Raw genomic sequence first — 19,447 nt, 5'->3', positions numbered from 1 at the left:
AGAGTGGGGATTTCCCTGGTGGTCCAGTGGTAAAGAAACCACCTTCCAATGCAGGGGATGTGGGTTCAATCCCTGGTTGGGGAACTAAGATCCCACAGCCGTGGGGCAACTAAGCCCATACGCCACAACTACTGAGCTCACGCGCCTCAATGAGAGAGCCTGTGTGCCACAAACTACAGAGCCCACGCACTCTGGAACCTGCACACCACAACTACAGAGTCCATGTGCCCTGGAGCCCGTGTGCCACAACTAGAGAGAGAAAACCTGCATGCCACTACGAGAGAGAAGCCCATGCGCTACAACGAAAGATCCCGCACACCTCAACGAAGATGCCATGTGCCACAACTAAGACTTGACGCAGCCAAAAAAATGAAGAAAATACAGAAATATTTAAAAATAAATAAAATATTTTAAAAAATAAAATAAAGATGGGAGAGCAAACTAAAATTCTAAACCACAGAAGGAAACCACATATTGAGGAAACAAATGAACTCATTCATCAGGACATTTCAATCTTGTTAAAATGCAAATCCAGAAATGACTGCTAAGTAGTGTAAGATCAAGAGAAAAAGGAAAGAATGACATTCACAAAAAAGACAAAGAAATTAGCCAGATATGAATGGCCAGATATAAAAGTCAGATATGATGAAAGAATAAATGGCTAAAAAAATAAAACAGTGAGAAATTCTAGAAATGAAAAACACAGAAATATCGACATGAAAAATCAGTATGTAAGGATAGCTCTAACTAGGCCTAGTCTAAGAGAGAATTAGTGAACTGGAAAACAATTTTGAAGAAATTATCTAAAATGCAGCAGAGACTGATAAACCGATGACAAACATGAAAGAGAAATTATAAGACATTTAAGGTAAATTAGGACATTCCAATATTTATCTCTTAGGAGCAGAAAATAAAAAGAATGAGAGAGGATCAATATTTAAAGGAATAATGACTGAAAATTTTCCATAATTGAGTAAGACTTGAGTTCTCATATTGAAAGCATATTCTGAATTCTTAACTGGATAAAGAAGAATATATTTTGTGACTCAAACAGAAGTATTGAGCTTAGGCTAACACAGTGTCCAATATATAGCAGTTTTCAATAACTTTTTTTAACCACTAGAACTTAGAGCACCAGGCTTTTAATCTAAATACTGTGTAGTTCAACCATTCTTATAATGCTTGAATGTTGGGAGGCAATTCTCCATGAGTCTCTCACATTTCTTCATGTTTTGTATTAGCTTTTGTTCTAGACTATATTTGCTGTGTTTGCTATACAAACATATATATAAAGATAGTGTCTCCCTCCAGGACACATGGAAGTTTTGTTTGCTGTCCGGAATAGTAAAGATAAAGTCTGCTCCAGGGCAAAGTTTAGGCATATTTGTTAGCCACCCCTTTAAAAGATTAGAGTTTCTCAAGCTCAGGGTTCCCAAACTGTGAGGCAAACCCACTGTGTATACACCATCTACCAAGGCCATTCCACATCACCCCTAGGACTTACGGGGCAAGGACAACCAACATGAATGTAAAATTCATGCTGTGGGCTTAACTGTGCATAATAAAGGCCTCTGTCTCTGATCAAGGGTCTCTTCTGCCAGCATTCATGAAATTGGCAGCTTGCAAGTAGGATAAAATCTCAGATCCTTCACAGTTCTTGACATTGGACACCCTATACAATATTGGTACACCTCAATCTCTGTTTTTTTTATTTGTTTGTTTGCTTGCTGTTTATCCATTTGCTTTGGGAAGGATGGGATTGTAGCAGACTGTGGAGCTATACCCACACAAAGATACAAAGATGGGCATTATGAACCCACAACCAACCACCTCCTCACTAGAAACTACATGCCCAGTTCCTTCTTTCTGGCACCCTGTTGTACTCACAACTTAAATTTTTCCTCACTGACGGTCTCTCCAGCAAGGCTGTAAACTCACTTAGGCAAGGACTCAAAATTGGCCACAATCATTGGCCATTCATGGGAATAAAGCTTTGTCATTGGGATTAGGATTTGAATCCCTGCTAAGTCATTCATTACCTGTGCTGCTTTGTACAAGTTAATTAGCCTCTGCAAACCTCAGTTCTTCTTGCTGTGAAAATGGGGGATCATAAAACATTTCCCTCAGGGTTGTTGTAAAATCACATGATATAAAGTCTTAATACAACGTCCTGCGCATAGTAGGCATTAAAGAAATAGGAATTAAATATATTAAACCACAACAGGAATTCAAATATAACTGCTTTTTAGGTCATGCCCTATTTTCTACCCACTTCTCCCAGCTCCCTAAACAGTGATATGCTCCTGACATGCAATTAATAGGATTCTCATGAATAAACTTAAATTACAAAAGACTATTCTTCGACTTAACAATACGATCTATAGGAATTTATCTTACGGAAGTAGTAAGAGATTTGTATACAACTCTATTCATTACAGTGTTACTTATTAGAATTAAAAATAATTAATAACGACCTAAATGCCCAATAATAGGGGGTTATTTAAATCAATCATTGAATAGTCATGCAAGAAAATGTCGTACAGCAATTTAAAACTTTGTGGTACAGATTGGGAGAAAATATTTGTAAGCAATGTGACCAACAAGGGATTAATCTCCAAAATATACAAACAGCTCATGCAGCTCAATATCAAAAAAACAAACATCCCAATCAAAAAATGGGCAGAAAATCTAAATAGACATTTCTCCAAAGAAGACATACAGATGACCAAGAGGCACATGAGAAAGATGCTCAACACTGCTAATTATTAGAGAAATGCAAATTAAAACTCCAATGAGATATCACCTCACACCAGTCAGAATGACCATCATCAAAAAGTCTACAAAAAATAAAAGCTGGAAAGGGTGTGGAGAAGAGGGAACCCTCCTACACTGTTGGTGGGAATGTAAATTGGTACAGCTACTATGGAGAACAGCATGGAGGTTCTCTAAAAAATTAAATATAGAACTACCATATGATCCAGCAATCCCACTCCTGGGCATATATCCAGAGAAAAACATGGTTTGAAAGAATACATGCAACCCAATGTTCACTGCAGCACTGTTTACAACAGCCAAGACATGGAAGCAACCTAAATGTCCATCAACAGATGAATGGATAAAGAAGATGTGGTACATATATACAATGTAATATTACTCAGCCATTAAAAATAATGAAATAATGCCATTTGCAGAAACATGGATGGACCTGGAGATTATCATACTAAGTGAAGTAAGTCAGACAGAGAAAGACAACTATCATATGATACCTCTTATATGCATAATCTAAAAAAAATGATACAAATGAACTTATTTACAAAACAGAAACAGACGCACAGACCTAGAGAAGGAACTTATGGTTACCAGGGCAGAAGGGTGGGAAGGAGGGATAGATTGGGAGTTTAGAATTGACATGTACACACTGTTATATTTAAAACAGATAACAAGGACCTACTGTATAGCACAAGGAACTCTGCTCAATATTCTGTAATAACCTAAATGGGAAAAGAACCTGAAAAAGAATAGATACATGTATATGTATAACTGAATCACCTTACTGTACACCTGAAACTAAAACAACATTGTTAATCAACTATACTCCAATAAAAAATAAAAATTTTTTAAAATTTGTGGTAGAAGGATATTTAAAGACATGGGTATTCACTAGTCAGTGAAAGAAAGCAGGCTCCAGGACACATATATTCCAATTAGGTTTTTAAATGTATTTCCATCCATAAGATACTAGAAGGTTATAGATTAAAATGTTATAATTGATTGATTTTATGTTGTACACGTCTGTGTAACTTCTAAATTTCCTAAAATAAACATATATACTATCTATAAGTAAACATATTCAACATTATAAAAACTATACATAATAGATCATTAAAAATCAAAATAGGAAGTATAAATAAAATATTAAAAATGATTTTTGAATATAATTCAACCAGGGAAAATGATACCAAAAAATAATAGTGTAAAAAACTATTTCAAGTGTTACATTCAATTTTAAATCTCAAATCTAAGATATCTTACTTCACAGAAGAGGAGACAAATACAAGAAAATATAAGCCAATACTAATCATCTACTGGAGTTTACATTCTTTGTTCTGATGAGGCTGTTTAAAAAATGCTGCCAGCTCTCTCCCTCCATGAACAAGGAAGTGGGTACCAGACACCACATCTGCTAGTGCCTTGATCTTGGACTTCCCAGTCACCAGAACTAAGCATGTCCAGACCAGAGGGCAGACAGCAGAAGCAAGAAGAACTACAATCCTGCAGCCTGTGTAAGGAAAACCACATTCACAGAAAGACAGACAAGATGAAAAGGCAGGGGGCTATGTACCAGATGAAGGAACAAGATAAAACTCCAGAAAAACAACTAAATGAAGTGGAGATAGGCAACCTTCCAGAAAAAGAATTCAGAATAATGATAGTGAAGATGATCTAGGACCTCGGAAAAAAGGAATGGAGGCAAAGATCGAGAAGATGCAAGAAATGATTAATGAAGATCTAGAAGAATTAAAGAACAAACAAACAGAGATGAACAACACAATAACTGAAATGAAAAATACACTAGAAGGAATCAATAGCAGAATACCTGAGGCAGAAGAATGGATAAGTGACTTGGAAGACAGAATGGTGGAATTCACTGCTGCAGAAGAGAATAAAGAAAAAAGAATGAAAAGAAATGAAGACAGCCTAAGAGACCTCTGGGACAACATTAAATGCAACAACATTCACATTATAGGGGTCTCAGAAGAAGAAGGGAGAGAGAAAGGACCAGAGAAAATATTCGAAGAGACTATAGTCAAAAAATTCCCTAACATGGGAAAGGAAATAGCCACCCAAGTCCAGGAAGTGCAGAGAGTCCCAGGCAGGATAAACCCAAGGAGAAACATGCCGAGACACATAGTAATCAAACTGACAATAATTAAAGACAAAGAAAAATTATTGAAAGCAGCAAGGGAAAAACGACAAATAACATACAAGGGAACTCCCATAAAGTTAACAGCTGATTTCTCAGCAGAAACTCTACAAGTCAGAAGGGAGTGGCATGACATATTTAAAGTGATGAAAGGGAAGAACCTACAATGAAGATTACTCTACCTGGCAAGGATCTCATTCAGATTCGATGGAGAAATCAAAAGCTTTACAGACAAGCAAAAGCTAAGAGAATTCAGCACCACCAAACCAGCTCTACAACAAATGCTAAGGGAACTTCTCTAAATGGGAAACACAAGAGAAGAAAAGGACCTACAAAAACAAACCCAAAACAATTTAGAAAATGGTAATACGAACATACATATCGATAATTACCTTAAACATGAATGGATTAAATGCTCCAACCAAAAGACACAGGCTTGCTGAATGGATACAAAAACAAGACCCATATATATGCTGTCTATAAGAGACCTACCTCAGACCTAGGGACACATTCAGACTAAAAGTGAGGGGATGGAAAAAGATATTCCATGCAAATGGAAATCAAAAGAAAGCTGGAGTAGCAATACTCATATCAGATAAAATAGATTTTAAAATAAAGAATGTTACAAAAGACAAGGAAGGACACTACATAATGATCAAGGGATCAATCCAAGAAGAAGATATAACAATTATAAATATATATGCAGCCAACATAGGAGCACCTCAACACATAAGGCAACTGCTAACAGCTATAAAAGAGGCAATCGGGGGTACTTCCTTGGTGGTGCAGTGGTTAAGAATCCGCCTCCCAATGCAGGGGACACGGGTTCAAGCCCTGGTCCAGGAAGATCCCACATGCCGTGGAGCAACTACACCAGTGCGCCACAACTACTGAGCCTGCGCTCTAGAGCCCGTGAGCCACAACTACTGAGCCCACGTGCCACAACTACTGAAGCCCTCACGCCTAGAGCCCGTGCTCCACAACAAGAGAAGCCACTGCAATGAGGAGCCCGCACACCTCAATGAAGAGTAGCCCCTGCTCGCCAGAACTAGAGAAAGCCTGTGCGCAGCAACGAAGACCCAACACAGCCAAAAATAAATAAATAAAATAGTAAATTTTTTTTTTTAAAAAAAGAGGCAATCGACAGTAACACAATAATAGTGGGGGACCTTAACACCTCACTTACACCAATGGACAGATCATCCAAACAGAAAATTAAAAAGGAAACACAAGCTTTAAATGACACAATAGACCAGATAGATTTAATTGATATTTATAGGACATTCCATCCAAAAACAGAAGATTACGCTTTCTTCTCAACTGCGCACAGAACATTCTCCAGCATAGATCACAATGTGGGTCACAAATCAAGCCTCAGTAAATTTAAGAAAATTGAAATCATATCAAGCATCTCTTCTGACCACAATGCTATGAGATTAAGAATCAATTACAGGGAAAAAACGTAAAAAACACAAACACATGGAGGCTAAACAATACATTACTAAATAACCAACAGATCACTGAAGAAATCAAAGAGGAAATCAAAAAATACCTACAGACAAATGACAATGAAAACACGATGACCCAAAACCTATGGGATGCAGCAAAAGCAGTTCTAAGAGGGAAGTTTATAGCTATACAAGCCTACCTCAAGAAACAAGAAAAATCTCAAATAAACAATCTAACCTTACACCTAAAGGAACTAGAGAAAGAAGAACAAACAAAACCCAAAGTTAGCAGAAGGAAAGAAATCATAAAGATCAGAGCAGAAATAAATGAAATAGAAACAAAGAAAACAATAGCAAAGATCAAAAAAACTAAAAGCTGATTCTTTGAGAAGATAAACAAAATTGATAAACTATTAGCCAGACTGATCAAGCAAAAGAGGGAGAGGTCTCAAATCAATAAAATTAGAAATGAAAAAGGAGAAATTACAACAGACACCACAGAAATACAAAGCATCCTAAGAGACTACTACAAGCAACTCTATGCCAATAAAATGGACAACCTGGAAGAAATGGACAAATTCTTAGAAAGGGATAACCTTCCAAGACTGAACCAGGAAGAAATAGAAAATATGAACAGACCAATCACAAGTAATGAAATTGAAACTGTGATTAAAAATCTTCCAACAAACAAAAGTCCAGGACCAGATGGCTTCACAGGTGAATTCTATCAAACATTTAGAGAAGAGCTAACACCCATCCTTCTCAAACTCTTCCAAAAAAATTGCGGAGGAAGGAACACTCCCAAACTCATTCTACGAGGCCACCATCACCCTGATACCAAAACCAGACAAAGATACTACAAAAAAAGAAAATTACAGACCAATATCACTGATGAATATAGATGCAAAAATCCTCAACAAAATACTAGCAAACAGAATCCAACAACACATTAAAATGGTCATACACCATAATCAAGTGGGATTTATCACAGGGATGCAAGGATTCTTCAATATATGCAAATCAATCAACGTGATACACCATATTAACAAACTGAAGAATTAAAACCATATGATCATCTCAATAGATGCAAAAAAAGCTTTTGACAAAATTCAACACCCATTTATGATAAAAACTCTCCAGAAAGTGGGCACAGAGGGAACCTACCTCAACATAATAAAGGCCATATATGACAAACCCACAGCAAACATCATTCTCAATGGTGAAAAACTGAAAGCATTTCCTCTAAGATCAGGAACGAGACAAGGATGTCCACTCTTGCCACTATTATTCAACCTAGTTTTGGAAGTCCTACCCATGGCAATCAGAGAAGAAAAAGAAATAAAAGGAATACAAATTAGAAAAGAAGAAGTAAAACTGTCACTGTTTGCAGAGGACGTGATACTATACATACGTGATACTATACATAGAGAATCCTAAAGATGCCACCAGAAAACTACTAGAGCCAATCAATGAATTTGGTAAAGTTGCAGGATACAAAATTAATGCACAGAAATCTCTTGCATTCCTATACACTAATGATGAAAATTCTGAAAAAGAAAATAAGGAAACACTCCCATTTACCACTGCAACAAAAAGAATAAAATACCTAGGAATAAACCTGCCTAGGGAGACAAAAGAGCTGTATGCAGAAAACTAAAAGACACTGTTGAAAGAAATTAAAGATGATACTAACGGATGGAGAGATATACCATGTTCTTGGATTGGAAGAATCAATATTGTGAAAATGACTATACTACCCAAAGCAATCTACAGATTCAGTGCAATCCCTATCAAATTACCAATGGCATTTTTTTACAGAACTAGAACAAAAAATCTTAAAATTTGTATGGAGACACAAAAGACCCCGAATAGCCAAAGCAGTCTTGAGGGAAAAAAACGGAGCTGGAGGAATCAGACTCCCTAACTTCAGACTATACTACAGTAATCAAGACAATATGGTACTGGCACAAAAACAGAAATATAGACCAATGGAACAGGATAGAAAGCCTAGAGATAAACCCATGCACCTATGGTCAACTAATCTATGACAAAGGAGGCAAGGATATACAATGGAGAAAAGACAGTCTCTTCAATAAATGGTGCTGGGAAAACTGGACAGCTACATGTAAAAGAATGAAATTAGAACACTACCTAACACCATACACAAAAATAAAGTCAAAATGGATTAGAGACTTAAATGTAAGACCAGACACTATAAAACTCTTAGAGGAAAACATAGGAAGAACACGCTTTGACATAAATCACAGCAAGATCTTTTTTGATCCACCTCCTAGAGTAATGGAAATAAAAACACAAATAAACAAATGGGACCTAATGAAACTTAAATGCTTTTTGCAAAGCAAAGGAAACTTCAAACAAGACGAAAAGACAACCCTCAGAATGGGAGAAAATATTTGCAAATGAATCAACGGACAAAGGATTAATCTCCAAAATATATAAACAGCTCATGCAGCTCAATATTAAAGAAACAAACAACCCAATCCCAAAATGGGCAGAAGACCTAAATAGACATTTCTCCACAGAGGATACACAGATTGCCAACAAACCCATGAAAGGATGCTCAACATCACTAATTATTAGAAAAATGCATAACAAAACTACAATGAGGTATCACCTCACACCAGTTAGAATGGGCATCATCAGAAAATCTACAATCAACAAATGCTGGAGAGGGTGTGGAGAAAAGGGAACCCTCTTGCACTGTTGGTGGGAATGTAAATTGATACAACCACTTTGGAGAACAATATGGAGGTTCCTTAAAAAACTAAAAATAGAACTACCATATGACCCAGCAATCCCACTCCTGGGCATATACCCAGAGAAAACCATAATTCAAAAAGACACATGCACCCCAATGTTCATTGCTGCGCTATTTACAATAGCCAGGTCATGGAAGCAACCTAAATGCGCATGGACAGACGAATGGATAAAGAAGATGTGGTACATATATACAATAGAATAATACTCAGCCATAAAAAGGAATGAAATTGGGTCATTTGTGGAGATGTGGATAAATCTAGAGACTGTCATACAGCATGAAGTAAGTCAGAAAGAGAAAAACAAATATCATATACTAACGCGTATATGTAGAACCTAAAAAAATGGTACAGATGAACCGCTTTGCAGGGCAGAAGTTGAGACACAGATGTAGAGAACAAAGATATGGACACCAAGGGGGGAAAGCGGCGGGGGCGGGGGGGGTGGTGTGATGAATTGGGAGATTGGGATTGACATGTATACACTAATGTGTATAAAATGGATGACTAATAAGGACCTGCTGTATAAAAAAAATAAATTAAATAAAATTCAAAAAGAAAGAAAAAAAAATGCTGCCAGTAATTTTACCATATCAGGATGCAACTCAACATGTGACATTCACTTTTCATTCAAATACCACTTTATCTCCAAACCACAACCAGGGAATTTAAATCATTAAACCAGGGAGTTCTTTTCTCACCTTAACAACCATTGCATTATAAAATTGTCAGACTCTTTAGATGATCTTTGGATTTTGGAGTCAAGATGCTATTTAATTACCTGGCTTTTTCTGAGCCTCCCGTGCACTGGTAAATACCAATGAATTCCATGAGTTGTTTTTGCAACATCGCATCTTTGCCTTCAACTTGAGTAATGAATTTATGCTGTAAAAGATCTGACACTGTTGGCCGCTTTTCATAATCTTTAGTCAAGCACCTGCACTGGCAAAAAGGAACATGCCATTATTAGATAAGTTAGAGTTTTGCATTTATCATTCACAGTCCTAAAAACTGCTCTAACACAATGGAATGATGCTCTTCATCGATGCTCAGCCCAGGAAGCACATCTCAATGTTAGAACTGTAATATGATGAATTAATCTGTGAGAGATTACGCCGTAGTGATACCAACTTCCAACTAAATTCCCCTTCCCTAGCCTCCCAGTAAGCATTACTGCAGAGTGATAACTGAACTCAGTCTCCATTGCAAAGTCTCCTTTACAAGTCAGTAGCTAAAGATAAACAACAATGCAGTCATTACAGTTTTAATGCTTACCTAGAATTAAAACAAACTTTTCAGTTTCCCTTCCCTAATGCTTTTAAATGTTTCTCAATTGATCTATTTCTTCCTACGTGATAAAACTGCTAACTCATCTGTGAGGGCTTATGTGCTGAGGATGTTTAAATCCCATGTCAGTGGATGTTTTTTGAGGTCCTCCAGGAGAAGTACGAATGCGTACCACACCTCTTGATAGGATCAACCAGGTGAGAGCACCTGAAACGGCATCACAGGAGGAACACTGGAACAAACACTGGATGTTTAACCCACTGTCTTCAGATATTTGGAAGAGGGATTAGACTAGTTTTCAGTCACAAGGGACAAAAAAATCTAGGATCGATGGGGAGAATGAAGACAGACACAGATTTCTGCTCAGTATAAGGGAGAACTTTTTGATAGTTTGGCTTATCAAAGATGGAAAGGACCATATTGGGAAGTAGGATTATTTTTATTAGGGGTTTACTGATTGGATGGCCCCTCGGTGCACACGTTCAAGAAGGATTTACGCTCTGCATACCCTTCCAACCCTGAGGTTCTGAGGATCTATGATTATGAGAAAATTGGTCAGAGTGGGGCTGTCATTTGGGGGTAGAAAAAAAGAAAAAAAGAAGAAGGAACCCATGCCTGCTCTGACCCATGCCATTTCTCATCTGCATTGTTAATCCCCCTGGGAGGAGAATTTGGCAACTTATTCTGTTGGGCTTACCTAAAAAGATACTACCCAGGGATGCTAAAAGATGCTAAGGAATGAGGATGACAGTGTCTGAAAATAAGAACAAGTGCTCTTAGTTTTCATTTAGTTTCAGAGAATGTGTCGATTTCTGCCACCTGCAGCACTCATATCTACGTATTGAGTTTAGTCACATAGGAGGTTATTTTATTCAGGTACAACATTATCAGATAGCTGATGTGTACCAGCCACTCTGCTAGACACCGGAGTTACAGTGACAAGTAAGGCACATTCGGTGCCCTGGAGTTGTTTACTGGCTAGTGAGGGAGAAAGACCTCTAAACAGGTAGGGAAATAAAAGAGGAAATGCTACTAGAGGAAGAGGAACAAAGGATGGGAGAGCTCCCAGGGCAGAGTCCTAACTGCTTGGGGGAAACCAGGAAATGTTGCTCAGAGATGACATTGTGCCGAGTATGTCAAAGTCACCAAGTCCCGTTGAGGATCCACGCGGAAGGACCTGCGGACACGGGGCATGACTGAATCGTGGGGAGCCCTTCAAAGCTACCGATTCTCCTGAGAGGTCTGTGAAATTCGACTGCAGTTTATTAAATATTCTGCAGTGCATAGTACATACTCAGTAAAGACTATTTAAGTGAAAACTAAAAGAAAAAGCAGATTATCGATCTTTCTTGTATTTTCATAACCCTTAAATAACTCTCTTTATAGAAACAAGAAGATATTCTTGGTAGGAAAACCAGTGATAGCAGTATGGACAAGGATGACCGGTTCCTCTACCTTTTTGCCCTCTTTACATTTTCTGAGTGAGCTTTGACACATCAAAGCTTAATGACCCCTCTCTCCCATTTACAACTTGCATTCATCCCTTCCCTTATTTTCTCAAGGTGAAGTCATGATAAACCAAGATTGAGAAAAAAGTTCATGGACAGATTTAGAAATGGCTGACTCATAGCTTCTAGTCAATTGTCTGGAGGCACTGCACTTGTACTAAGTATCTGTCAAATTAAAAGTGAACTTCAAACGTATAAGCATTTTATCTGTATGATTATCTGACTCACCAAGTGCAAGGACAACTTCCCTGTGATGGGAATTAGCGATGCAGATAAATGAAGGGCTGAGAAACAGACTGAACAGACGATGGGTGAGAAGGTGGGACATGCTGAGGGTGAGGCTGCAAAGGGCAGGTGGACAGAAGAACGGGTTCATGGACAATGCAACGTCTGCAGAAGCACAGCTATCGATAAGTGAACGGACAAGACCTTGAGATCATTATCAGAACAATAATGGGTTCACTGAACATTCAGAAGATGCTTGTTTTGAAGAAAATCGTGGAAACTTCTGGGGCTATTTAATAGATAAGGAGGAGATTCGGAAGCACAGAGGAATTGTTATAAAAAGCACATCTCAAAGTTACAGCAGGACGGGATCTCGTTAATTCTTTTAAAAGACTCTATTATTACTCACTTGCTGATGAAGTCATTGAATTCTGCTGACCATATCTCAGGCTGCCTCAGTTTTGGGGGTGGATTCCTAGAAAAATAAGATACAAGGTTGGATTGTGCACATTGGTCAGTAACGATAAAAATTAAGAGGCAGAGCCAGGCAGGCTAATGCATTGCTGCATTAAGATTCTGCCAGGTATAATCAAGCATTACCATCATTTTCCAATTTAAAGACAGATAATTAGTTTTTAATCATTCTTTATATGGAATGACAGTTTCCTTGTTTCTCTGAAAGCACTTAATATATGACGCATTTTTTCTAGCTGATAATTTTTCTTCTTTGAAAGAAGCTTCTTGCTTTGAACTGAGAGCCCTAGAGGAAAACATAAATACTTAGCCAAATAGAAACAATGACTACTGGGGAAAAGATTTTTTCTTTTGAGTCCAGCAGAAATCTCTGAGGAATATTCAGGATACACAGAGGTGACCTGAAAGGAGAAGTGTTCAGAATATGGAGGAAACTGCAGCATAGAGGGTCCTTTATAGTAGAATGCCTTTACGACTTGTTCTGTTGTTACTGGGTAGAGGGCCAGAAACAAGGTTACAAAAGTAAGGAACTGGAAAATATGATTAGCAATAAAGCTCTGAATGCCACTTAGAAGATTCTGTTATTAATTCCTTTCATTTTAAGCTGAACGAATCTTTTCTTTTTTTGGTATGTTCATGAATACAAAGGAACATCATTTGAAAATGAGGCTGATCTAACTGTAATCAAGCAACACTGATCAACCATGATAGTTGAATTTGCTGAAGTACTGCTTTATGTTAATTCCAACAGCTCCTTGTTTTCATTAGTGGAGTGGAAATACTTTGTCTTCAGCTCTGCATTAGTCCTTAAATAGCTTATAACGAAATTAATGTACAGTCTGTACAGGCTCATTAAAGAAAAGTACAGCTACTCATCTACCCTAGATCATGCCTAAAGCTCATTTTACAATCCTAGGACTATCTGATGATTGCTGATTTGCACATTAAAAGAAGTAATTCTTTTCTGCAACAATCTTGCTTTGCTTCTTGTTCTCCTGAAAATTTCCTTTCTAAGAGATTTATCGGTTTCGTTGAGTATAACAAGGTTTTGATGATGTTAGGACATTCAGAACCGGGTAGCTTTTCAGATCCCCCTTTTTTTCTCATTATTTCTACAGTCAGTATTCTTAGAATTCCATTTCAGAGAAATACTGGTGGTAGAGGTAATAAGAAATAACTAAGATGGCGCAGCTTTCAGCAGTACCCTGCTCATAGGTACGATACGTATCAACAGTAGCATCCGTCCTCCATGTGGTACCGTCACCAACAGCAGTAACACTAGGCTAACTATGGTCATTTAAACCATAATTTAAATGGCTCAGGAAGAACAGTGCTTCATCTTACGTACTGAACGACAGCAGGAATTAGGATATACAGATTTTTTTTGTTTTCCTCAAATTTAATGAAATGTCTGACTTGGTATAGAGCAGGTTTTCTGCCTTTTTTTTTTTTTTTTTTTGGCTGCACAGCGCCGCGTGCGGGTTCCTAGTTCCCCAACCAGGGATCATACCTGCGCCCCCTGCAGTGGAAGCGCAGAGTGAGTCTTAACCACTGGACCGCCAGGGAAGTCCCTCTGCTCTTTTTTGTAATCTCGCTTCCCCACTTACCAAATAAGCAATATATTTTACAAACAGTAAGACCTGAGACATACATTGAAATTGTTATGTAAAGGATGATCTATCTCTAAGGTATTATAATTCAGAACATATAGACAGGACAGAAAACTCCAAGGTAAGGTTAAAAACAAATTCAAATGCTTTGGTCCTATACTAATTTAATTACATGCCAAATATTCCAAACAGATCTATTTGGAAATGAATAGGTCATACTGGCATCATTTCTTTAGGACCGGAACCACACCCCACCAGGGCTTTGTACGTATGATTCAGTGTTCTATAGGCATTAGGACCACACAATTTATTTAATGGAGAATGTGGTAACAAACTGTAACATACACTACCTCTCTGCCCTGGACCCCTGCCACCACAGGCCCTCTCTGTGTGCATTTCATTAAAATTAAGGTGCCAAGCAAAATCCTTAAGAAAGTCTTCAAAAGACAACACATTTATAATAAAAAGAGGCAGTTTTTTCACATCAGTTTTCTGAAATATCTAGGAACTACCCAAAGCATATATAAAACAGTGTTTAATTAGTGATAAGATCAGCAGGGGAAAGTCCGTCAATACACACATTGAAGGGGAGGGGTCTCCATAGAAAACCATCTTCCTGGCTCCAAAGAGATTATTCTTCTAAGTTTAGTGTTTCATATTAATATATTAAAAACACTAACAAATTTGAAATCATTACTTTATCAATAAATTTTATTTCTAACTTTCTTAATACTATTATCTTAAAGTTCTAAACAAAGGGAAGTATTAGCAAGTAGTAAACAAATTACTAGATTGATAGAGTGAAATGAAGCACATCACTGTTACACTGACTGTGGACCAGGGAGCCTCACTGATGAATCTGGGAATGGGTCAACAGTGGCAGGAACTGCTGTTTTCTGAGTTCAAATCCTTGCCAAAGAAAAAAAGACACACTTAGTACCAAGAGAAAGCTCTTTTACGTAGACCAGGGAAATGAAACTATGGAACAAAAAGAGTGTCTCAGAAGAAGCAGCATGATATTCCAGGCCGCTCTGCTCCCAACCTGCTGAAATCTATCTGGGTATTTCCGTGAGGAGCTTGACGAGCACTCAGTGGCTAGAGGAAGACAGATGGGCTGCAGGTACTGGACCCAGTGTGAGAGCCCCCTGACCTTGGTATTTTGAAGAGTGCTCTCATGGGATGGAGGTCTGCCAGTGGAGGATCTCCATCCCCGAGCTCGATGGCCGTGATCCCCAGGGACCACGTGTCACATCTGGCATCGTAAGTTGTATCCAACTGCTGTTCACATGCAATCACCTAGTCGAAAATGAAAGACAAATGAAGTTTGTGACTTTAACAAGCACATAGCAAAATGCTTAGAACAATGTGTAAGTGTTCAAACTGATGAGGTTTGAGAGCTCCGAGCAAAGGCAGTAACACAGGGGAGTAAAAGCTCAAATTATAATTAGTAGCAGTAGTTTTCTTCTGAGAACAGAGAATATCTTAGCAGGATTGCAAGTATGAGAAGAAACCTATGAAAAAAATTTTTTGAAAATGCAAAACAGAAAGGGGACTGAAACAGTGTCCCCCATGGGAAGGGATGTAATCAAATACACAGCTAACACCTGTGCAATGATAGTCACTTGATAAACATTTGATGAGTGAACAGAGTCATTCATCTCGGCAAAGATAAAGAATACATCTTTAACAAACAAAAAGCGAAGGAGGTAAAGAACAATAAGCTTGAGAGCAGTCTAGTTAAATGGCCTCGATCTTTTCTGACAACTAGAAGGCAGGAATGAGACAAGTGTGGAGAAATGCAAAAAGGCTTATGCCATTAATAAGAGAAAAATAAACTGGATAAAAATAAACATTGGTAAGGCTTTATCAGCAGTTATCTGGGAGCACACTAAATAGTAAAGCTACAACCAGCTTTTTAAAAATTCCACTAATCAAAGAATGTCACTAAGAGACAAGGAAAAAAAGGGGGGAATCTTTTTTGCAGTATCATGAAATAGTGTTAACATAGAAGGATTATTACACAGTTACTTCACAATTTATTTCTAAATGTGTAAGTATAAATACAGACAGACTGCAAATAATAATTGTAACATCAGTGATAACAAAAAGAAAATTCAACTTTAAATTTTTAAAAATATTTTTTACATTTAAAAAAATTTTACATTTTGTAAATGCCAACTCACAAGACAAATAAAAAATGATTTGGGGATGACGGCAGGTTAGAGTTTTATCATTTAACTACAGTACTATGAAATGATATGCAAAGTGAAAGGAATCTAAGGTCCTGTCTGGAACGTAGTTCATCTTTCTGACTCTACTTAACATCAAGCTTAACACATTAAAAAATCCTTGTGTTGGCACAGAGGGTGAATTTATGCCCCAATGTGCCCATGATGTTCTAGGTTTATGCTCGCTTCCCTAGAGTCATTATAAATACCATCCCCTTTCACTCTCCAAAGTGTCCTGGCTTGGACAGTAAGTTACATGGTCACCCAGCACAGCCACTGTCTCCCCTGTCCCCTTCACCGTGAAACACACATACTCTAGTTTGGGAAGGATGGCTTTACGTAACCGATAAATGCTACCCTTGATCTAGAATTTAACTGAAAAAATGTCAAATCAAGAATTTCACTTTTCAACTGATAATCAATTTGAACAATTTTGTTTACCTTATTGTTTTCTAATTCATAGCAATTTGACATGAATAACATAGAGCTGGTATATATGTGATGTCTTCATTAACTAGATAGTTGATTACTCAAAATGTATTCAAAATACATTCTTCAACAATTCTAGGTAAGTGGAAATTTATTGAAATACTGCTAATCATTCACAAGTTGGAAAATGCTTATTACAGGGAGATGCATATAATATGCACAAAATCTTGAACATATATTTATATGACAGTTTGAAAAGACCACAGTGAACCTTTCTCTTTTATACAATATCCATTGGTTTGCCAAGCAGGAAAGCACTTTCAAACCCTATTTGTGCTACAGTAGGCTTACTAATAATAAATAATGACTTATCAGTAAAATGCCTGTCTAGTAATTGCATAGTAAGAAGTATCAATTTTAATTATTAACTTATTTATTATTCTGGTAATTAAATTTTAGATAGATCAAAATATTTCCTTTTCCTCATATATTGGTTCCAAGATCTACTAATCAAAATTATTTTTACTAAATGGCAAACTTAAAATATAATACTGGCTTTGTTGCTATAAATTAACATATGAAAAATATAAAGCTAGATGATTACTTATTTAATATTAAACATTTAGTTTTATATACTATAGTATTTTTATAGTAATTAATCATATATGTGGATAAGATGCAAAGCTTGGTATTATAGCTAAATTTTATTAATTTTTCACTTTGAAAATTTTTCATAAGCTTTTAAAATAACAGTAATACATCAGAACGAACTGAAGAAACTCTCACTTGAGATTCTCTTACCCAATTTTTTTTAGCATTTTTATTTGAGATACTCTTATTCAATTTTGTTTTTGCTTATATGACTATACTTTCTACTTTTATTCTAAGATGTTCTCCCTGTTCAAACATTTTTGAATCCATTGGAATTTTTTAAAGTTTCTTAAGCTAACTTATCCTTTCTCCATGTTTTACATTACACTTACATTTTAACTTTTTTTTGCAAGTAGTAATTGAATTAGTATTAAAATAGGAACAGTACACCAGGATTTAATCCTCAAGCAAATTTAATTCTACGATTTTGCAATGTTAATGTAGTATTTGAATTACTTCTCCTCCCTTCACTCGCTAGAGTTGTAGGTAAATAGCAGAGCTTTTCCCAAAGGTTGCAGACAGAGCTTTCAAACATATATTCTTTACTGATAAACATAATTAAAAGGATTAAAGGCATTAACAGTGACTGTGGAGGAAAGATGTGACTCTAGAAAACATTTTTCCTCAACTATTTTAGCAGTTTCTCTACAACTTCCCAAAAGTGATGGTGAAAAGAATCTCCTGAAGTGCAATATGGCCCTAAGCAGAGTGACTCAACATGGGAACCTACTATAAACACAGGTTAATAGGCCTGAATCTGATCTTAAACAAAGTTAGGCGTTTTTATATTTCTATCCAAGTTAAAAACAAAATCTAAATATCATTAAGAGAGATGCATGCTAAGCAATTAAAAGTATATTTAATGAAAAATTAAGGCTGCAAGTACAGCTGACCCTTGAGCAATACAGGGTTAGGGGTTCCAACCCCCCGAGCAGTCGAAAATCCACGTACTGTTATCTCTGCCGCAAAAACAGAGGAATTGATAAATGACTCACCCAAGGTCAGGAAGCTGACACAGTTTGGATAGAATCAGGACTCAAACCCTAGTTCTTTTGATTCCACATATTGTGAGCTCTGATCAAACACAAACTTTTCCCCACACTTAGTTAATTTAAAGATCTGTAAAATGGGATTGGGATTAGCAGATACCAACTACTGTATATAAAACAGATAAACAACAAGGTCCTACTGTATAGCACAGGGAACTATATTCAATATCTTGTAATAACCTAAAATGAAAAAGAATAGGAAAAAGAACATATACATGTATAACTGAATCACTCTGCTGTATAGCAGAAACTAACACAACATTGTAAATCAACTATACTTCAATAAAAAAAGAAAACAATCTGTAAAATGAAAATACAGGTACTATATTTATTGAAAAAAAATGTGCGTATAAGCAAACCCGCAGTTCAAACCTGTGTTGTTCAACTGTAGTTTCTCTTTACCTCATGTGACTCATTCATTCAATCCCTCATTTATTCACATATTTGCTCACAGCCCATTTATTATCTCCCATGTCCCTCCTCACACGTGTAAATATGTCACATAAAAACAACACAACTGACATTTTCTTCTAGTATATTCCAAAAACACATATGGAGCTAGAGTATGCATAAAAAGGAAACTCAGAAAGGATCAAATATTACATTTGCCTCCCTCAAAACTCTATCTGACCTCAGGAGCCATCCAAAAGGGTGTTCCTACAGATGTACTCCGACGGTGCCAGGTGCTGGTGAGCTGTGCAGACACGCCTGGAAGGAAGAGACGAGACTTACTTCTTGCATTCATTACTCAGGTAAGTTGATTCCAACTGCAATACATTTGCTTACAAACTAATACTAAAATTCTATTCCCTTACAGTTTGGATAGAATCAGGACTC

At 36.9% G+C, this 19,447-nt stretch overlaps 1 protein-coding gene across 1 annotated transcript in view; it reads right to left on the bottom strand.

Annotated features, from left to right (window-relative positions):
• MYO3A (myosin IIIA) overlaps window positions 1-19,447 on the bottom strand; it is a 180,449-nt gene that overhangs the window by 120,603 nt on the left and 40,399 nt on the right. The window contains exons 6-9 of the mRNA XM_068545549.1: window positions 19,242-19,318; window positions 15,404-15,549; window positions 12,579-12,644; window positions 9,931-10,086 (exon numbers count right to left, since the gene is read on the bottom strand). Of these exons, the coding sequence (XP_068401650.1) occupies window positions 9,931-10,086; window positions 12,579-12,644; window positions 15,404-15,549; window positions 19,242-19,318 (445 nt within the window). The remainder of the gene's footprint in view (window positions 1-9,930; window positions 10,087-12,578; window positions 12,645-15,403; window positions 15,550-19,241; window positions 19,319-19,447) is intronic.

This window comes from Eschrichtius robustus, chromosome 1 (genome assembly GCF_028021215.1).
Source record: "Eschrichtius robustus isolate mEscRob2 chromosome 1, mEscRob2.pri, whole genome shotgun sequence".
In the NCBI taxonomy this organism is placed as follows: domain Eukaryota; kingdom Metazoa; phylum Chordata; class Mammalia; order Artiodactyla; family Eschrichtiidae; genus Eschrichtius; species Eschrichtius robustus.
The sequence above is the reverse complement of the archived record's forward strand: the minus strand, read 5'-3'. Positions and strand labels throughout refer to the sequence as shown.